We start from the raw sequence: 20,112 nt of genomic DNA on the forward strand, positions 1-20,112 counted from the left end.
TACTGGATAGAGAAGTCCAGAAGGTTCAATTGCTTTGAAGGGAGAAGTGACATGTAAGTTTTAGATGATGCAGGAGCAAAGATTTGTGGCAGCACAAAGCAGACACGTAGGTGTGAAAGAAGGGTAAGGAAAAGGGAGTTAAGGTAGGTCAGAAAAATGAAAGACTGAATGATGGGAAAGACACAAATAGTCAAGACCTATCAGAAGTGTGAGGGGAAAACTTGCTGGTGTCAGGATCGGAAGAAGGAGACAGGGTGATTATACACATGGGCCAAGAAGTCCCTTTTATATAATTATTACACAGCCTACAAAATCCCATGAAAATATATAGAACTAATTCCCCAGTAGAAAAATTGAGTTGTTAGGATTTAATTAGACATAAAGGGTTCTGCTTCCCAGTTTATACTGCAGAACTGCTTCTGTCAGCAAGTTTGACTGAAGAAACCATGCAATGTCCCTGTGCTAATCACATAATTCACATAGCTTAGAATGTGCCAGTTCAGTGCTCATGGCTCTCATGGCTGGAACAATGCTTGTAATTCCCTCTGAAGCAGTATACAGAAAACACAGAGAAAATTACAAACCTTTTTGTACTCTCCAGGCAACAAGCTCTCCACAATTTCACTCAAATGGTAGAAAGAAGGTCTTTTCTCCGGTTCACTGTTCCAGCACTTCACCATAATCTCATACCTGCAGATAAGAAGGAAACCAGTTTAACCAGCTGGTAGAGGAACATAACAGATCAAACAGAAACTACAGCCAGAATTCTCTGGAGACTGGGCAGGTGTGGAAAAGCCAAATGCACACATACACTTCATTGGTGGCATGATCGGGTTTGGCCATTCGGTATCCACTCTTGATCTTATTGTAGAAAGTAGAATCAACCATCATGCCAGGATAAGGTGTGCCACCTGCAGAAAGAGGAGAAACAAAAGTACTACTCTGTACTTAAATATCCATGCAGAGTTCCCAAATACTATCTTCTTGTTGATGTTAACACTACAATTTAACATGACATCAGAATGATTCTTTCCTAGCCAGTGTTTCACGTCAGAGCTATTGTCTTGGTGACGTTAAGCCCTGATGTGAAACACTGGCTGGGAAAGTTTGAAGTAGATGCTAGTTAGGAAAAAATACCTTTTCAGTGTTTATAGAATGTATTGGGGACAGAGATTGGATGATACCTGGATCAGGTCATCAGCCTGCTTTGGCATGGGTTGTCAAAAAGTTTGGGCTTGGCCCAAGCTAACACAGCTAACTGATAATTTGGGGCTGCAGCGCAGAGACATCATTGCCCTCATGCTCAGATGTTGCTGATGTGTAAAAGAGCAATTCAAGCTGAACTCAACATGGTAGCAAGATATAATTGACCTTTTTAACAAACACTGCTGAGGATATATTTTGCTTTCCAAAGAAGAACAATTTTCTCAAATGGAGGAGGCATACTATAATATTACTTCAGAAATCTCTGCCCTTTCAAAAGTAGGATTTTCACCTAAAAATGAGCTTCAGAACCTTCTTTACAGGTAGAGCAGTGAAGTTTAGTGCTTCAGTTCCTGAGCTGTCCAATGCCTCCCAGGGATATCAGGGAATGGCTATTTACAGGAGCCTGTGCTGCCCAGAGATTACAGGAATCAATACCATAAATAGTGGTGCAACTGTTGTTTTCTGAGAAGCAGTTATGTGACAACTTGTTCTAGCAAATAACATTAGGCTTGGGGTTGCCGTGGGGCAGCAGTAGGCACCACACAGGCATGAGTAATTCTGCTGGCAGTAAATCTGGGCAATGCAGGCTCGCTGGAGCGGGCCATCCACCCGTCCAGGAGGCTAATTAATTAATGAGGCTGAGGAGAGAGCCAGGCTGCTCCCAGCTGGGAGCTGTGCATTGTCTGGAACTGCTATGTATTGTCATAACCACTTTACACTGCCATAAACCAACTGTGTGAACAGTGTTGACCTGGAAATGAGAAATCAGTGTCCCAGAAGATTGACATTTATTTTCATTCTCTAATGGGACTAAGACAGCCTCTTTTGAAACGTGTATGAAGAGACTGTTCCAAAGCAGCTGCTGAGCTGGGCTGCAGCACCAGGCACCCCATTGCAAAGGAGAAACATGTTCCTTCTCATATTAGACAGAAAATCAATCCTATTGTGGCACACCAATACTTTTCCACAAAAGATTTTCACACAGTTCTTTTAGTTTTACAGCAAAAAAATGTATATCTCAAAAACAAACAAAACCAAAAAAGCAAAACCCTCAAACAAAGGAACAAAAGAAATCCATACCAAAACTAAAGAGAACTTTGGGAGAGTATGGACATTTCACTTCACACTTAACACTGGAATCTGAAATGCCATACAGAAGAACAACTAACACTGGATTTCATGCATATATATTTTCTATGCAGAATTTTAAATACTTCATGTAGAACAGTTTGAATTGAAAAAACTTAATCACTACATATAGGAAAATATTCACAGTACATACCAAGAGAAAATATTTCCCACAGCAGAATGCCATAAGACCAGACATCACTTAATGTTGTGTACAGGTTGTCAAAAATACTTTCAGGTGCCATCCATTTTACTGGGAGGAAAGTCTGAAATAAAAAGAAAGAAAGCCCAAACACACAGATTAGTCATTAAATAAATTATTACTATTGCAATTGTTGTTTGATAGCCAGGAATAACATCTCTCTATAAGAAAATTTATGTTAACCTTGCTAGTGTTTATTTTTAATTCAATTTAATACAGAGGTACCAGGATTATAAGCAATGCTGCTTGTTAGCTCCCCACAAAAACTAGTTAAACCATAGCTGTATTCATTTCACTACTGGCAAATGAACAGGTAGTAAATGATTGAAAGTAGGATGCAAAATCTGGCACTGCTGAACTAGGTCTGATATGTCATTGTTTGACAGTTCCTTAGTAATTTATCCAGTCACAAAACCTGCCAGTTAAAAATGTCAGACTGTGAAGTACTGAATGTGTACTTTTTCACTTTAAAACAGAGTTAGAAAAGTTACAGAAATTAATGATCTGAAGATAAATTGTTCTGAGGCACATTCATCCCAATGGTCAATTACTACAACCAACACTGAATGGCAAGAACATGAAATAGCATTTAAAACTGACAATTTTCATTTCAGTTAAAGCAGAGCTCCAGAGATTAAGTACATACACTGCCCTTGGAGACATAGTTGGAATCATGCATGATGTCTCTAGCCAGCCCAAAGTCACAGATCTTCACAATTTTTCCTTGAGCCAGGAGGACATTACGAGCGGCCAAGTCACGGTGCACACACTGTGTGGAGAAAAATGAAGTTGTTCAAGGACATGCTTTTTCCATGAGGGCCACTGCCCTTACAAAAGGCTTGGCTTTCTAGGTGCAGTAGTAACAAGATCCTCTACTGAACAAGCACCTGCTAGCAGGGGCAGGGAGGCACCAGGCCTCAGGGCCAGCGAGGTCTCACATGGATGCATTTTAGGGGGGAGGAGGCAAAAGTGAGGTCACCCTTTCCCATTCTACCCCTCATGCACTAATGATACACCTGTGCTTCTCACCATGCTGATTTGTGACTGCATGGACCCTTCACCCAGACCCTGCTTTGATCCTCCACCATCTCTGGTACCCTGACTCCATCAATGTCACAGGATGAAGCAGGGGAAGACAAGTGACTGCTGCTTTGATTTTTCCCCACCATGGTGATCTCCATTTCCAGGTAAGTGAGAAAGCTATCTACATCTCCAAAAATAATACTATATTGTGTCATATGCTCAAAATCTAAATTTAAAACCATAGCTGCAGAAGACATTTTTACACCTTATTCCATTTCGCTTACTTTTTTATTTACTTACATTTTTAGAAGCCAAGAATTCCATTCCCCGTGCAACCTGGTAGGTGAAGCTCAGCAAATCCAATAGGCTGAGACCTTCTGAACTGTCATCTGAAAGAAGGTTTTTGACTTCTGATTCTATCAAAAAAAGAAGAAAGATGTGATTTTGCTGTGGAGTGTGAAAGTAGAATCCATCTTCCCCTACCTATCATGATTCCGAGCTGATAATTTTAGCAGAGTACCATGACCAAAACAGGCTTTTCATAGTAACTATTGCCAATTCTAATGTCTGCATCAGTCACTGACACATACTGCATTTTTAAAAACAGCCAGTATTAAAAAGCAGGTTAGGGTTTTCTCCTGTCTGTAATTTTTTCCCCTGGGAACAGCAGGAAAAGTGAGAAAGAATTGTTGATGGGCATTACTGGACTGTCACACAGGTTGTTTACTCATTGTGTGGTACAGAAATATTTATTTAGAGGTGATGCCTTCATTAGGGTTTTGCGCATTCATGTACATTCTTATCCATTTACTTTTGCTGAGCACTGTTGTTTCCCAGGCAGTATTCACTGGGACTAATCCAATACCAGCAAAAAGGGTCAGGAATTCATGGCAACAGTTCTTATTTATTTTATGAAAAATGCCGGAAAAAACCCAGTCAAAATTCAGTGATTCATTTTCCCTGACTGTCCTAGAGCATGAGTACATAAGTCTGCCATGTAAATCTGGGACTGGATATGGTTCCATTTCTGAGGCCTGGAGGCAGAAGTGGCAGTGTCTGATTTTAAACAAAAGCATATTTGGGTTCTGAGAACAGGGACAGGGAATAGGATGCATTCATTATCTTCATTACATAATCCAGGAAAATATTTGGGAGTGTTCTGCATTTGGTAAGTGTCAGTTAATGTGAAATGTAAGTGGAAACAGTACAATATAAACTACTATTAGTATTGGTCATTGCTATTGCTCAAAATCCTTCAAACTACAAGACTGATAAAATCACTGCCTCCAAAGAGTGCCTACAGCCCCATTGCAGAGCACAACTGCCCAGTGCTTCAGCACAGAAACAAACACACAATGAGACCCCTTCTGCCCCAGCAACATGCTCTCCTATCCCCAGAGCAGAATGGAAGAACACAACCACAAGCTTTTAGCTTACAGCTTATGCTCACACTCTTGCTGAACAGAGCTAAACAGTTTTTGTGCATTTAGAGGACAAAAATCAGCTACCTGTTTACACAAGAGTGATTTGTATCAATGATACGTGCAGAAGGGACAGTTACATTACCTGACATGGATTTCTTCTTGTACGAAGCAGGGCGATCATACACAGATCTCTGGATATCAGAGTATTTAGAGCCCTCCTTCCTTTCCAGCATTGGCACGTACTGAGTGGTATCAGCTTGTTTCATGTCCATGTATTCTCCAGTGTTTTCAAATGACAGTATCACATAGCTGAAATTGGGAAAAAACACAAGTGTATCAGGTAGTGACTTCCCTGTCAGAGCATGTGCATGTCTAATCATTCACTTAAGGTGTACTATTGTATTGAGGTGAAATTCAACAGCTGGCTTCTTGTTAGGAAATATACATATATAAAGATCATTACCAGATATCATATGTATTACACAACCATCACTTATTAGTATATGTTACTGTGTATTACTGTAGTCAAACACAAGCGCCCCAAACTTAGGCTTTTGCCAGCAGTCAGGTATGTAACCATGCCTTATTTCCCAAAATCCCACTGAACTCAAGTATCATTATCTAGGGCTTTTAGCTCAAGGTATTCCAAATGATAAGTGTAATTTATTCACACAGGCAGTTTGCATCAAATCCAGTCCTGCTTAACAAACCCATGCCCTGATGAATGGTACTGGCTTTACTCAGCTACCAAGGCAGTTGATCTACTCCTCTGAGCAATTTTTTGAATGAATCTCTGTTCACTTTTTAAATCCTAGCTCATTTTATGGCATTACATTATTGCTGAATGACAAGCTTCCTCAACCATCATCTGGAAAAAGTTCTGGGATGGGATGAACATGAACAATTAGGACACTATTGAGACTGGCTAAGCCATTGGAAGATTAAGGAGAGAACTTGAGTTTGGAGAACAAGCCCTGCCAGGTTGTTTGAAGGGAAGGAGTTTTAGACACTGGAAATTCCCCAAGCATAGAAACAAGGAGACAGGTAGATGCACTTGGATATCTATGGAGAAACCACAGGGGTCCTCAGACTGCAGGCATGTCTACATGCAGGAAACACAGATCTAGGACACATCAGGGAGATTGAATAGAAACTGTTGAAACCTTCCCAGACCTATGAAATGTGACAAATAAAAGTCTAATGAGAAAAATTAGGGAGGAGTTTAAACCAATGGATGAGAGTAATGCAATAAGGGTTTATAATGGCTTAAGTGCTTAAGCTGCAGGTCACTGATTTCTTTTTTTCATTTTTTTCCCACCTTCTTGTGCTTTCATCAGCAGGGTTCATCCCAAAGATATCCAAGTCTTTTTTAGGCTTTTCGGGGTGTCGGTTCAGGAAATTGTCCCTATTCTTATGCAGGTAGTTCACCAGATCACCATAAAAACAGTATTCAGTAATGATGTAAATAGGACCTGTTAAAATAAAGCAAAATTATGCATTGATGAGTTGGGGTTTTGAAAAACAGAAACAAATACAAAAAGCCTCTAAAAGTATTAGAAAATAGAGTTGTGAGTTAATGCATTTTTATCTACTAAGTTATGACTGCAATTATTACCAAATATCAAGAGGTTTTCTGAAAACCCATATTTGGTTATATTTATTGGTAAGTCGTCTACTTGAAACCTGTGTCGATGCCTGAAAATAGAACACAAACTTTTCCAAATAACATAAGAATGATAATATAAAAACCTTCAGATACGCAGTATGGCAAAAAAAAAAAAAAAAAAAAAAGTGCTCAGAATTAAATTTGTACAGTTTTATAAAATAGGGCAATTAGAATATCTAGCCAATTGTCCAATTTGAGGAGCAGTTGATTAGGTAACCTCCACCCTGGGTTCTGCCTCATTGGAGCTCTCCCCCCAGTCTCCTACCCTATCTTTCTTGTGTCTATGATTACACGGTGCAAAATAAAAGGTCCTCAGTAAATTAACAGGCAAGACTGGATAAAATTTAAGGAATACATCAATAAACATTTGTTCATTGCAGGAAGAAAGCTGGAAAAGTACTAGAAGTTATACCTAGGCATTTAACAGTCTAGAAAGCCATAAATATACGAAGATTACATAAAAATCTAAAAATCTTTAAGCACCAATGTGCTTGTTAAATACTGGATGATGATCCCACAGCAAACCTTTATTTTGTCAGCCAAACTCACCTGATTTTGTACAAGCTCCAAGCAGATTCACAATATTCAGGTGGGGGCCAAGATGTGTCATTATCTTCAATTCAGACATGAGTGCCTGTTTTTCACTGGATCTAGCTGTAGCTGTAGAGGAAAAACATATTAGTCACCTGGTGGGAGCAGTCACCTTTTTCATATTTACAAAAAAATTCTCCTTGCTTGCCTCATTGAAGCATTGCTGCCCCCATGTCCCTTACTTGATACATGTTTTTCTTAAGACTTGGAGAGGGCCACAAATGATTAGTAAGGGACTCCCTTGATGCAGCTCAGTAGCTGACTGAGTCTGTCCCTCTCCAGAGGGCAGTGGATTGCCACATGGCAAGAAGCACTCTACAAGCTGCGCATTCAACACAAGCAAGCTCCCCATGGCTCCTACAGAATCACTGCATCAGATTCTCAGTTCTCTGAAGCAGGAAATCTTCAGTGAATTTATACAAGACCTGCCTATTTCCCCTTGTAGTATAGCCCTCATTTGTTCACAGGTATTCATGGTTACTTTATCTTTCTCAGTATTTGTTGAGTTATTGTAGCTGTTCAGCTAAACCTAAACTTTGGATGTTTTCAAAAGCCTGGGTACCTTCAGGCTTGAAATGCCATCAAGCAATCTAACATATAATTTGAAAATCCCATCATTTCACCATTCATTTTCAACTTCAGATACAAAGAATTATAACAAGCAATGTTTGAATAACCCTGTGGGAACCTGTTATCTGGCTTGGGAAATGGAACCATGACAACTTACGTTTCAGCATTTTCACAGCTACTTTCATCACGGGTTGAGAGCGACTCAATCCATATGCAGTCCCTTCAACTACTTTTCCAAATGCACCTGAACCAAGGATCCGACCTGAACACAAGGGAGAGCATTATTAATTTCAGAAAGTAACAGCAATTCAGCTCCTTTCCTATCTCCATTCCTCTACAAGTTGATTCTTGTGTGGAAAGGGCACATTCCCTTCACCAGAGCACCGGTATTATTGCTATTATTGTTGTTTTAAGCAGAAAAAGCAGATATGAAGTGCTATATTAAGTACAATTCTTAAAAAGATGCCAGCAAACATCAAGAGCACACCTGCACCTGGAAGCTCAGCTCATTCAAATTCACCCCTTCCTGTGCTCTGCCATCTTCACTTTATCCTCTCACATCATGGATAGTCCTAGGCTTAAGCTGACCTCTTTGCCTCAGTCAACACCTGTTTAAAACACAGGTGTGTTCCTGACTTACAAATCTTAATTGGGTCCCTCAGCTGTAGTTTTGGTCTTTTATATAATGCTGGATGCATCCAACATTAAAATGGACTAAAGCACATCAACAGCCCATTCAGAAACAGACAGGCAGCACCATTTCAGATCTGCAAGATGATGAAGTACATGTTGATCACATATGAGGGGAAATTTCTCTGAAGTCTAATGTACAAGTGCGTTTCATCTGCTGGAATAAATTGTATCACAAATTTCCAAGTGCTGTAATAAAACAGCTAATGTTTATATACCCTTTTGCTACAAATCAATTTAGACAAAAATTTGGGATTAATATATCCTGTTTTCTAATATGGATACAGTCTCCAGAAGAATTTTGTACAGATAGAGATTTTAGAGAAATATGAACTGCACAAACATTCTCCAAAATGCTGTATTTCATAGCTCCTGCATTGAAAGCCAAGTTCATCAAGGGAACACTTAGTGAACAAACCTGTGTATGAGGTCCAGATGCCCGAATATAATCACATGCCTGACAAGCTGTTGCTTTGGTTTTTTGTTACTTTTTAACTTGAAGCACAGAAAGAATGAGTAGTAACTTTTACTATGGAGATACACAGCATTTTGTCTTTGACGTTCGTTTGCAGTTTGAACTTGTCACCTTTTACACTTCTGAAGGTGTTATCTGGCATGCAATGCCATATGTTTCTGTTATCCTCCAGCTACTGCCCCCACTTTTATTGTGCACATGCTTTCAAAAGAAAATTTCCAACCAAACAATATCTACATCATTAACAAGCACAAGAAATGGTTAAAGAATGCTTAGCTGAGTTAACACTGGTGAACCTCTCCAAGATTATGACAGCATAGTTTGTCATGCACACAGAAGCTATGTGATTTCTTTTCAAGATTCCCGTGCTCCAAAGGTTATCCTTCCCAATCAGGATGTGAGAAAGCTTCACACTAAATTTTAGACTAATTCAAACAACCTGAGTTTGAAATTTGGCCCCTGAAACTTTTCAAGCTGAAGGTCTGGGAGCCATATGGCAGGATGCAGCCCTTCAGAATGTGATGGCATCTGCTGATGCTCCTTGATCTTCTTGTCTTCACAAGCCAATTCCTCCCCAAAACCATATTGTCAGCTGAGCACGAGGCACACATCTCCCTCTCCATCACCTCTGCTGGGCTGGGGTGCATGTGGAGGCAGTGAGAGCACTTCCAGAATGGCAGGGAGCCACCACTGCTATTTCCCCTTCTCAACCCTCTCTGCAGATGTAGCCCAAGCCCCATGTCTTTTGCATTTGAAATTTGGAGCCAGGTGGGAGCTAACTGCCCAAGAACTGGGAGCATCTGTAATGCCATCATATTCTTGGTGAGTGCTTCATTGAGGCTCAAAATTACAGAGTGAGTTTACTTTTCACTATAAAGGCACTGCTGTGATCTGCTCACTGGAGGAGCAGTGCTGCTTCACCACCACAGAGGGACTGTGCAGACACAAGATTCCTCAAACTAGTGGAGGAACAGCAGCTAATTCAGCCTCTGTACCCATCCACAGAGCTTATCTGCTGTGCCTGCCAGAGAGGTGCTGCTTTTCTGCTCAGAGGATACAAGGGTGGGGTGTGTGAATTTGTTCCAGATGCAGCCATCTCAGCTGGATGCTTCTTTTTCTAAAATTGGCCTGGGATAATCAACCCACCCCAAATGAAACCATAAGTCTCTTGGGCTATATTAAAAGCCAAACAAGTGTCAAGCCTTATAATCTACATCCAGTTTCTAGACTCATTAAATTAGATACCACATCTCTGACTGTTGTGTGACCTGAATCTTAACTTGCCTTTTTCAAATAGGCAAGGGTCAGATTCTGTGTCAGACCAGCATTTCATTTAATTAAGGTCACCAGGACAAATAAGTGGCTTGCTGGGAAGTGATGAGAGCAATTCTGCTGTCTCTGTACAGCCACCCTGGTATCCTGAGCAGCAGCACTCTGACCCCATGCCTCAAGAGGTGCTGCTCTCAGCACTGTCAGCCAGATGAGGAGGTCCAGGTCCTGCTGGGACCTCACCAGTTCTCAGCAGAGCCAGGAGAAGGCAGTGGTGCTCAAACAGCTCATGGCATTACTGCATTGTTCCTTCTGGTACACATCACCTGGACTTGCACTGGTTCAGGAGCCCTTTAAAGAGCAGTGCACTGCATATACTGTGGATCAGTGATTGCAAAGGGAAATTTGCAGTGTAACCCAAATTTATCAATTGAAGCTCCATCCAGCCAATGCTCAGAGTTGGCCTTTAACACAGCACTGCACTCCAGGCACTACTGGCTAGAAAAAACAAATAAATGCCAGCTGGCTTACACAGCTAGGATGGAAAATGCTCATCTGGCAGGGCCAAAATGGGTTTGTGACCTGCTTCAGAGCCTCTCTGAACTAAAGGTATAATTGCTTTACTGTCATCTCCCAGTTGGATAAAAGAAAATCCATACAAATCAGAATTGTCATCCCTAGAAACAAAAGAGGCTCCCCCCTCACCAGCAAGCATTTAATACCTCAAAAGCGCTGGCAGGTGAATGTGTCAAGTAGAGCAGTTGTGCAACCCAGATTGACAAAAGGATATGGAGCACTGGGTTTGAAAGTTACTGACACTTCTGAACACACTTGTAAACAAGAAGGCATTGAAGCAGGCTGTGCTCATGAGTCAGAGGGAGACAAAGTCACAGTGGTGGTCTTTAACAACTCAGATCTGACAAATCCTATTTAGGCATATAATTAAAGTCTGGGTTGTAATAAAATAATTCCATAAAACATTCACCCTCCTCTAGTCTTCAATTAGCAACATGAATTTAATTAAAGGATATTGTTCCTGAACTGGAAATTTTTCTCTTGCTTCTTTCAAGAATTAACTCTTTCTCAGTGATGGTGAAGAAGTACACATGGGGAGTATGTTTGTTGAAATACATCAAACAAAAGACACATTTCATCTTCTTCTCCTGTGTTTTGCAATACAAATTTGGTTCACAGATATCTCCAAGAAAGGGAAGCCTTGTGTGTTTAAAGCACTATCTTGATTGAGTATTAAAATTTTCTACAGTCATTACACTTTCAATTGATATAAATGAGAGGTTGGGCCAGCCTTGAGGAAATAATTACGACTGAATTGTGCATGAATTCCAATGAGGAATAGCAAAGCAAGAAAGCAGAAGGGGAAGGAAGAAGAAAGAAGGACAGTAGCCACAAAAATATGCAGTTACTCAGCGCTGATATGTGCATGGCATAGATTAATAATTTTTAAAATATTTTTAATAAAACTACGTAACTAGTTGCAGATTTTCTTGGTCTCTGCACGTAACTATATAAATGTCTTGCAAACAAAAAATAATTATGTCCTTCTTGTGGATGCCTTAGCAGAAATGAGGGTTGAAAAGGGTGTTTAACACTGAGAGACTCCCCTAAGCCACGTAAGGGTGGACACTGCACACAGGAGGAGAAAAGGAGTGCAGGCACAGGAGACATTAACACAGGGACCTCAGGGCTGATGCCACTGTAGAAGAGGATCAGGTAGGAGAACTGATGAGAAACAGTCAGACAGAGACTCTGGACTTTGTGGCCATAACTTCCATTGCAAATCCTGCAGACACCTCAGAATGGTCACTGAATGTCTTTCTCCCCAAAGAAGGGTGGGGCTAGTCCCTCACAGAAAACTTACCAAGCACTAACCCATCTCGAGGAAACTCCCATCTGGAGTCATAAGGCAGTTGCATTGGGTCCACATAAATGTACTCGTGGCCATCAGGGCTGATAGACTCAATGACTCTCCATCTAATCTCATACCTGGGCTTCTGCAGAGCACATTGAATGCAAAACCAAGCATTAGTCCTGGACCTGACTTTAGAGCAGATCAAAACCCAGCAGGGCTCAGCACCCAAATTGAAATACTTCTCTACATACCTGTTTCCATATGATGACCAGGACAATCAGTGAAATTATCACAATCACTAACAGCACTAAGACAGCAGCAGCCACAGTTAGCTCTGATCTCAAGGCTGTGGAGTAAAAAGATAGACCATATTTTCTTCCTGAGCCATGAGGAACATCACACACATAAGACACCCACCTCCCCTCTCATTGCAGTTCCTGTGTGCTGCAGAAGCGGCAGGAGCAGTTCCTGAGGCTGGTGACTATAAAGTCTTTCCAAGCCCAGAGCTGCTCTGCCATCATGTTCCAAAACCAAATGCAGATTGTCTAGAAGAATGTCCCAAAGCCAGTACTATTAAAATGATAAAATGAATTATGGAACCACATAATAAGCAAAAAGCAGATGCACCATAAAGACCTGTAAAAGGCATCATCATATTCAGAAATACTGGGGTGAAAAAAAAAATCCAGTTTAATTTATTATCTACAACAATTCATATTTTTATCCATTAGGACTGAACTGGGGGGAGTTAGAGCAGGGCCAGGCTGGCTGTTGTAATTGCACAGAAGGACAAAGCAAACTCACTGGGAGCCACAAGCTTCAGTTCTCGAGTAACGGCACCAAGGTCATTCCTTGCCACACATCGCACAGCCAGGGTTTCCTCTACCTTCTGGAAGGTCACCTGGCTTTCCACCATATTTTTCTCATCCAGGTGGGCTTCCATGTGTATATCAGAGATATTGTTAGTCAAAAGGGTCCATGAGGAGTCATTGTTGCACCTGCAGGGAAGAATAATGGAGGAAATGAGCACTGGGTGTACATATGGATAAATAAGAGTGAACAGAACAAGAATTACCTTTCCCTGCAAATTTCTTCTGGCAACAACATATTTAAGGGCCAGAAGGGTCTTTAGATTGCATCTCTGAAAAACCTGTACCTTTCTTCCTTCAAAATTAAAATACTCCCTGAACGGAGGGACAGCTACTTCTCAAAATCCTTACTCAAATCTGGACTGTGAAACCCTTGGAGTCAGCTTACTGAACAGAAAGCTTTTATGAGAGAAAGCTGAATTGATGCATTGTTTTGTGTCCTACACGATGTAAAAAGAAGGGCACTGACAACCTCTCTTGAAATACAAACAACGTGCCTCTAAAAATAAATAAGAATTATCTGAAACTTACTGGCTCTTGATGAGCAAAACATGGTACAGTAACTAATTATGTTAAGATAATTGAGGATATAGGTCATATTTCAGGTAAGAAAACACCCACTCCTCTTACTTTTTAATGTCCTTGCAAACCAGCCATTCCACATCGGGAAGTGGGGTCCCCTCTGCCAAGCATCTCACAGTCTGCCCACCTGCAGAGCCATGGTGATCATCCACGAGGGCTGAGATCAGAGCTGGAACTGGGAAGGAGTCAGGAGTTTGTTAAAATATTTGTCAGTGATTACAAAAAAAACCAGCTTCAAATTTCAAAGCAGGAGAGGTGTCGTTTGGCCAACACCTTAGCAACAGCTACAGACACAGACTCAAGCAGGAGGTGCTTATCTCCTGCAGCACGGAGGGGATTCTAGGCTAGAGCAATGAGAAGGAAGTGCTGCAGTTGTGCCACGTCTTCATGTCATGTTAAATGAGCTATCATCCTACTGTCAGCTGGAATCACTTAGCTGGGTGGATAAAGTTTCTTTCTGGCTCAAGGCCAGTGCAGAAGTGAAAGCCAGGATCAGGCTAGAGAAGCTCCAGAGACCAACACACACTCCTCTGCTCAGCCTGGTTCATGCCTTTCATGTATCCATGCTCCAGGCAATGCAGTGTGTCAGTGGATCAAGTCTTTGCTGTGTGCCAGGAGTTCTGGTGGGCAAGGCTTTGGGGCTGCTTACCTTGTATTAGCAATGAGAAGGTGTATCTTCTAATCTCATCTTCATTTTCAGCAACCAAAGTATAGTATCCACTGTCTTCCTCCTTGGCCCGTATCAATTTTAAAATACTCTGAAACCTGCAGAAATGCAAGTTTTGTTTGTATTTTTAAAGCAGGCATAAAAAAATCATTTTGGGGCAATACATAATCTGGGTATATTGCAATTATAACATAGTGACATTTAGCATTTCTAGCATGCCTTTAACTAAGTCATTACTCAAGTGGTAAATAACTATTAATATACAACTGAAAAAGAAGTGGCCATAGTTACTTTCTGCAGGGACCTGACAAAGCCCTGATTTTACTGGAAATAGCCAGAAATTATTGGTGTGGGACGTGTTAAAGGGAGTGAAGAAGTTTCTTGCTCAAGAACCTCAAAGAAGGTGATTTTATGAAGATAGTAAAAAGAAGCAAATTAGGCATTGCCCTTTAGAACAGAAAACAAATAAACTATTTTTAAATGCCACTGAGGAAGAAGCAACAAACTGAGGTGTAAAGAGTGAGCAGGAGTAGTGCCCAGTTTCCTGGGGGAGGAACTCAAGTCAGCATGGCAAAGTAAGGGTCAGAAGGTTTTTTACCTTGTTTCCTGCACTCTTCCTGAAGTAGTAACAATCTCTGTAAGATTTTCAATCAGAGTCACATTATCCTTCAACCAGTACATTTTTGGTGCTGGGTAAGCCTGCACATCAACAACAAAGTTTTTGACTTCATGCAGATTGACAGCTTCCAGAGGGCTGAACTGAGGCTCCAGGTGAACAAAGCCTTTGTCTGCAAATGAAAAAGCCTTGTGTAAACAGCACTATGCAAGATTTTTCAAGAATGATGTTTTCCAATGTGTTGATAATTTTAGACACTGAAATCAGACCCTACCATGAACTGTAATGGCTACTTTCTTATTTTCCTTAACCTCCTTGGTTGCATGCCGAGCAGTACATTCATAATCCCCTGTGTCTTTCACCGATGCCTCAGGAATGGTCAAGGTGTAAACCAGCTTCTGTGATGGCACTTTGATATCATCAAGTTTTATCTGACCTTTTTCTTTCTGTAGTTTGGAGAAGGAAAAAAAGCCTTGCTTAAGTAACTGAGTTGAAAGCACATTACCGAGGATCTTTGATTCCCCTGAAGTGAGAGCAAACATCTAAATCCTGTATGGCAGAAACTTGTTTACTCAGATAAGGATGCCTTTTTCAGCCACAACAGAAAAGCTGTGCCTATAAAAATACACCCTTCTGTGTTTTGAAAAAAACACAAAAAACAAAACACCTTTGAAAATTTAGGTAAGCAACTTGACAGAGAAATTTACTCTTTATGCACTACCTTTTCCTCAGATGTAAAAGCCACTTGAGTCCCCTTTGCTCAATGTCCATGAATTAAGATGAATTTTTATCTCCTTCACCAGAATAAAAGTAACCAGTTAATAGATGCTATGTACTGACTACTCTCAAAACAAGAATAATTTATTGACAAGGAGAAAACTCCTGGGAGTAAAGGGATGGTGAAAATGACACACCATGTTATCATGAGGGGCTGGTACAAAAATATGCTGGGGCTAGTTTTCAAAGGTGGCATATAGCAGAGACTATACTCATGTGAAAGATGGAAAACAAGAAAAAACTTGCTCATATAATTTTTCCTCTTGGGTTCTTAACTTACTTAAATAAAAAGTGGGATTTTGAGTAACAACTAGGTACACTTCAATTACATCATTCCTTCAGCAACCAGACTTTTTACATTGGATACTCTGAAATTGCCTGGGACTGGCCCTAGCCAAGTTCCACTGAATAAAAATTTTCACTGCAAAAGGATGTTAAACCAGTTTAAAAAAAATTCAGGGTTCTACAAGATTTTCTTACTAGATGTTTCTCATTAGTAAATTCAGTGACTGTAAGAATCATTTCAGTTTACATCTGCACAATGAGGAACAACTTAAGATTATAGACTTGATTCTTCATTGTTCTTTGTTATCCCCAAGAACCAGGATTTAAGAGAGCTGTTTTAGAGGTTCAGACCTTCTGCAGCAGAGCTCTACTCAGATGCCCAACATACCTAGATCTTCCAATTTTCACAACATTTATTTTTTGCAGCAGCAGCACAAGACCTGAGAGACAGCATTATTTCCTCAGCCATACCTCACCTTCTTCTCATGCTTTGCTTAGTTACTAACAGCAAATTTACCTTTTGGGTCTGACTTTCTTTTATGGTAACCTAAAATTAAAAGAAGTTACTTGGTTTTCTCTCCTCAGCAGCCCTCATTCAGATAAGAGAAGAATATTTTACTACCTCACTTGCTTGCCTAATAAATAACTACAAAAAAAGAAAAGAAAAGGAGATATTTACCACTTTCCCAGGGTAATTCCACTGTAAATTAACCACCTCATTGTCAAAGACCACACAAGTTACTACGATGGTCTCGCCTGTTTTGTAGACAGTTTTAAGAGCTTCAATTTCAACAGGCAGCTGTGAAGTAGCTAAGAGAAGAGAGAGAGATCTCATTTAATTTTTAAAAGATTGTAATTTTCACATGGTGCAGTTTGAAAGGAAGATTCCCATTTCAATTCCTCTACTGAGGAATCACCTTGAAAATTCATTAAAAGTACTGCTGATCTATACTGATATAAACAATTTGTATTTAAAGCATGAACTGCACAGGCAGTTCAATCCCCCAAAGAAACGTTCCACAAATAAAATTTCAATTAGAGGTTCCTATCTCAAATCCCCTGTAAAACAGCATTTGGTATAAAAGCAATTTCCCATTTTGCTAATCAGTCTGTCTTTGAGAATTCCTTGATGGCCAGGAAAAATATTTTCAAAATAATTAAATCAATATGTTTTTCAGGCTACCCAGAGTTCTACAGTTCAAAGCCACTGGGAAACGCCAGCCTTTTAAGTTGTGTTTCAGCAAATACATTCAAAATATGTGGACTACAAAACATTTTTTGATAAAGTTAAGGACACCTTATTCTCATCAAAATTGTAAGTAAACTTGCAACTAAGAAACTGGCAATACTGCCAGAGGAGCAAGGAGCTCATAATTGGAGAAAATCCTATATAACCCCATGATGCTGGTGCTCTTACAGTGTGAAGAAAGAATACAAGCACTTTTTATTTTTTAAAAAATGAATAGAAATAAATACCTCTTATAATATAGATGAGGAACTCATCAGACTTGAACTCCACGCCTTTAACCATTGTTTTGCACGTGTACGAGCCCGCAAGAAAATTCCCTATGAAGCCTTGTTTGGTGTCATATAAAGCATGCACAGACTTGTCTAAACTGTTAACTAAAGTCACTTGAGCCTCTGGGTCACTTGTCCGACAAGGGATAACTGCAGGATCACCTTCTTCTACCAGGATGAACTGGTCTTCTGGTATAGAAGGAACAAAAGGCATGTCTGGGTCTGTAAAAAAACAAGAGGCAATCTTACACTGTCTGGTTTGCAGCAAGGGCATGTACAAGAATTGCATATCAGTGACCACTTATAAGTGAAACTTGCACAGTTCATTCTCCCTCTTTTTCAGATATTGCAGGTAAGGTTTGCTAATTTCATGTGGTATCTCATTTTAGCTACTTGATGTGATGTGTGATGAAACATTTCTCCTAAGGACAAAACAGGAAAGGTCTTAGGTTCCTTTGTGACAATTCAGGATGCAAAATGAAAAAGGTCCCCTCCCCAAAATGTTGTGTTATTATCCACAACTCACATGATTTTAAGTTAGATTTTTTTCACCTTTTTTTCTAACCAATATATAAGCAGGGGGTAAAATGAAAATAAAATAAAATAAAAATTCCAAACACTTTCCAAGTAAAAAAAAAACAAGTTGAAGTCAGTCTCATGTTGTTTATGTTGAACACCACTAAAGCCACATTTCATCAAAAATAGTTCAAGGTACTTATCTTCATGTATTTCTAACATGTCCAACATTACAGTTATGAGACATAGTTAATTATGGTCACAGCATGTGGTTTTCAAAATACAGTATTCAAGTAGGAAAAAAAGCAAACAAGAACCTGGTAGTTTTATTTCTTTTAAAGTCAACAAAACACATGCCAACTTTGCTACCCAGCCAATCCAAAGTCTGAGTTTAAAACATAATTGCATAACATTATGCATAAAAAGCATAGGCCTCAAATGGTCTCCATTTGGCCATTCAGAATAAACAAATAATCCCTGCTAGCCTGAAGCTTCTGTGCAAAGCTTTATAATAAAATTTAATAAATAGCAATCCAAATCCCTCCAACAATAGACTTTCTGCTGCACTGGCAGGCTCTTTGTAGCAATATTCCAAACACAGCGCTCCATCCCAAAAATGCTGCCAACTCCATGTATTCATTTTCCCACTGTAATTTAAAACAGAAACAAGATTCACCTAGTTTGGTTTCTATGTGCTGTTAGTGAAAATAGGATATTGTGTGAAGTCCCAACATAATCCTCCCTGGCTAAAGTGGGTTGCTGCCACCCATTGCCCTCCTAATTCATTGCAGGAAAAGCAATTGTAAAGACAAAGTTTATAGTGGAAACAGAGACATTCTCTGTAATTTGGAGAAAAGGATATGTTTCTGCCTTTATGACATCTTGATGGTTAGCAAGTGGAAAAAATTACAGGGTGTCTCTGCCCTGCAAATCTGGTAGGCTGATGTCTCGAGGCTTTCAAAAACCAAACCAAAAAGTCCTCTTGAAGAAATCTTCCAGCTCTTGCCTTTATATTCCTCCACTGGGTGAATTGCATGACTGCTTAACATAAACAACATCTTCTGGCAATTTGGTTAGAGCTGCTTGGATATTGAGATATATGTGCCAAAGCTGGCAGTATCCTGCTCTGCTGAAATATCTTGCTTCAAGAATGAAGGCAGACACTTTACGTTTGGTGTGGCAAATGGAGAGAAAGCCTTGGAAGGATCACTGTCCTTGAATCACACACTGTCAACAGCAGAAACTTAATGCCACTGCAAAATAGCCCTTAAAACAAGTCCTTTTATTGCCTCTTGGCTTTTTGCTCTTCCAGAATCTTCCTTGCCATTGCAGACATCACTCCTTCAGAACGTGCTGCAGTTTCACAGGATGATCTGCAATCTCTTCTCCACTCTTTTGTTCCCTGTTCAATATATTTGCTGCAAATCCAGTGGCTTGATCTCTTCTGGCCCTGCAGTTGTGACCCTCACCCCCTGAAGCCCTGCCAGTGCTGAGGAAACATCCAGACAGGGCTTTACAGGAGCAGTCAGTCGTGGCTCAGCCTTTGGTGCCTATCTCAGCTATGACAATAAAGATTCTCATCCCAGAGAGATTGTGGAAAGCCCTTAAGCTGATTTCCAGTCAGAACAAGGGGGTGGGAGGGCAAAGCTGGAAATAGGCACTTCCAAAAAGAAGGGGTGCCATTTCTTCTGAGTCCAACAGTTTTTTCACCACTAAAGAGAAATGCAACGCAGGGCCTGGGAAGGCTGTGTTTGCTTTGAAAATTACAGGGCACTGCACAGTAGCACTATGTGTTTAATCTTGTGTCAGACTGGCCAGCAAGAACACTTCTTTCCCCTCCCTCTGACAGTCACCTCTAGGACATCTCCAATGCTTTACACTTCCCAGGCCCTGTCCACACATGAGCTTTTTCCAGCTCTTAGTTAAAGCCTAATTCAGGTCAAGAACAGGATATGGCCTTCCTCATCTGGCAGCAGCTTTAGTATCATACTTCGGTTTGGTCAGTACATACATTGGTTTTGTCAGTACACATCCCAAGATAGCCACCCAAGTGCCCCCTGAAAAGCCTGGAATTTCTGTTAATCCCCATATGGGAGCCAGGCAAGCCTGAAGGCTGGACATACTCCCACAGATGAGCTGACCTGGCCACCAAGGTCTGCTTTCCAGCC

General features: G+C 40.4%; 1 protein-coding gene across 1 annotated transcript in view; it reads right to left on the minus strand.

Moving 5' to 3' along the window:
- The window catches only part of PDGFRA (platelet derived growth factor receptor alpha), a 34,466-nt gene that overhangs the window by 4,794 nt on the left and 9,560 nt on the right, over positions 1–20,112 (minus strand). The window contains exons 4-21 of the mRNA XM_071432378.1: positions 17,387–17,650; positions 16,590–16,720; positions 15,123–15,294; positions 14,831–15,020; positions 14,215–14,330; positions 13,614–13,740; positions 12,919–13,112; positions 12,366–12,460; positions 12,124–12,256; positions 7,968–8,072; positions 7,199–7,309; positions 6,302–6,455; positions 5,126–5,292; positions 3,860–3,975; positions 3,183–3,305; positions 2,489–2,600; positions 812–911; positions 585–690 (exon numbers count right to left, since the gene is read on the minus strand). Coding sequence (XP_071288479.1) covers positions 585–690; positions 812–911; positions 2,489–2,600; positions 3,183–3,305; positions 3,860–3,975; positions 5,126–5,292; positions 6,302–6,455; positions 7,199–7,309; positions 7,968–8,072; positions 12,124–12,256; positions 12,366–12,460; positions 12,919–13,112; positions 13,614–13,740; positions 14,215–14,330; positions 14,831–15,020; positions 15,123–15,294; positions 16,590–16,720; positions 17,387–17,650 — 2,516 coding nt within the window. The remainder of the gene's footprint in view (positions 1–584; positions 691–811; positions 912–2,488; positions 2,601–3,182; positions 3,306–3,859; positions 3,976–5,125; positions 5,293–6,301; positions 6,456–7,198; positions 7,310–7,967; positions 8,073–12,123; positions 12,257–12,365; positions 12,461–12,918; positions 13,113–13,613; positions 13,741–14,214; positions 14,331–14,830; positions 15,021–15,122; positions 15,295–16,589; positions 16,721–17,386; positions 17,651–20,112) is intronic.

Source organism: Agelaius tricolor, unplaced genomic scaffold (genome assembly GCF_023055355.1).
Source record: "Agelaius tricolor isolate 1412-34295 unplaced genomic scaffold, bAgeTri1.0.p SCAF_8, whole genome shotgun sequence".
NCBI lineage: Eukaryota > Metazoa > Chordata > Aves > Passeriformes > Icteridae > Agelaius > Agelaius tricolor.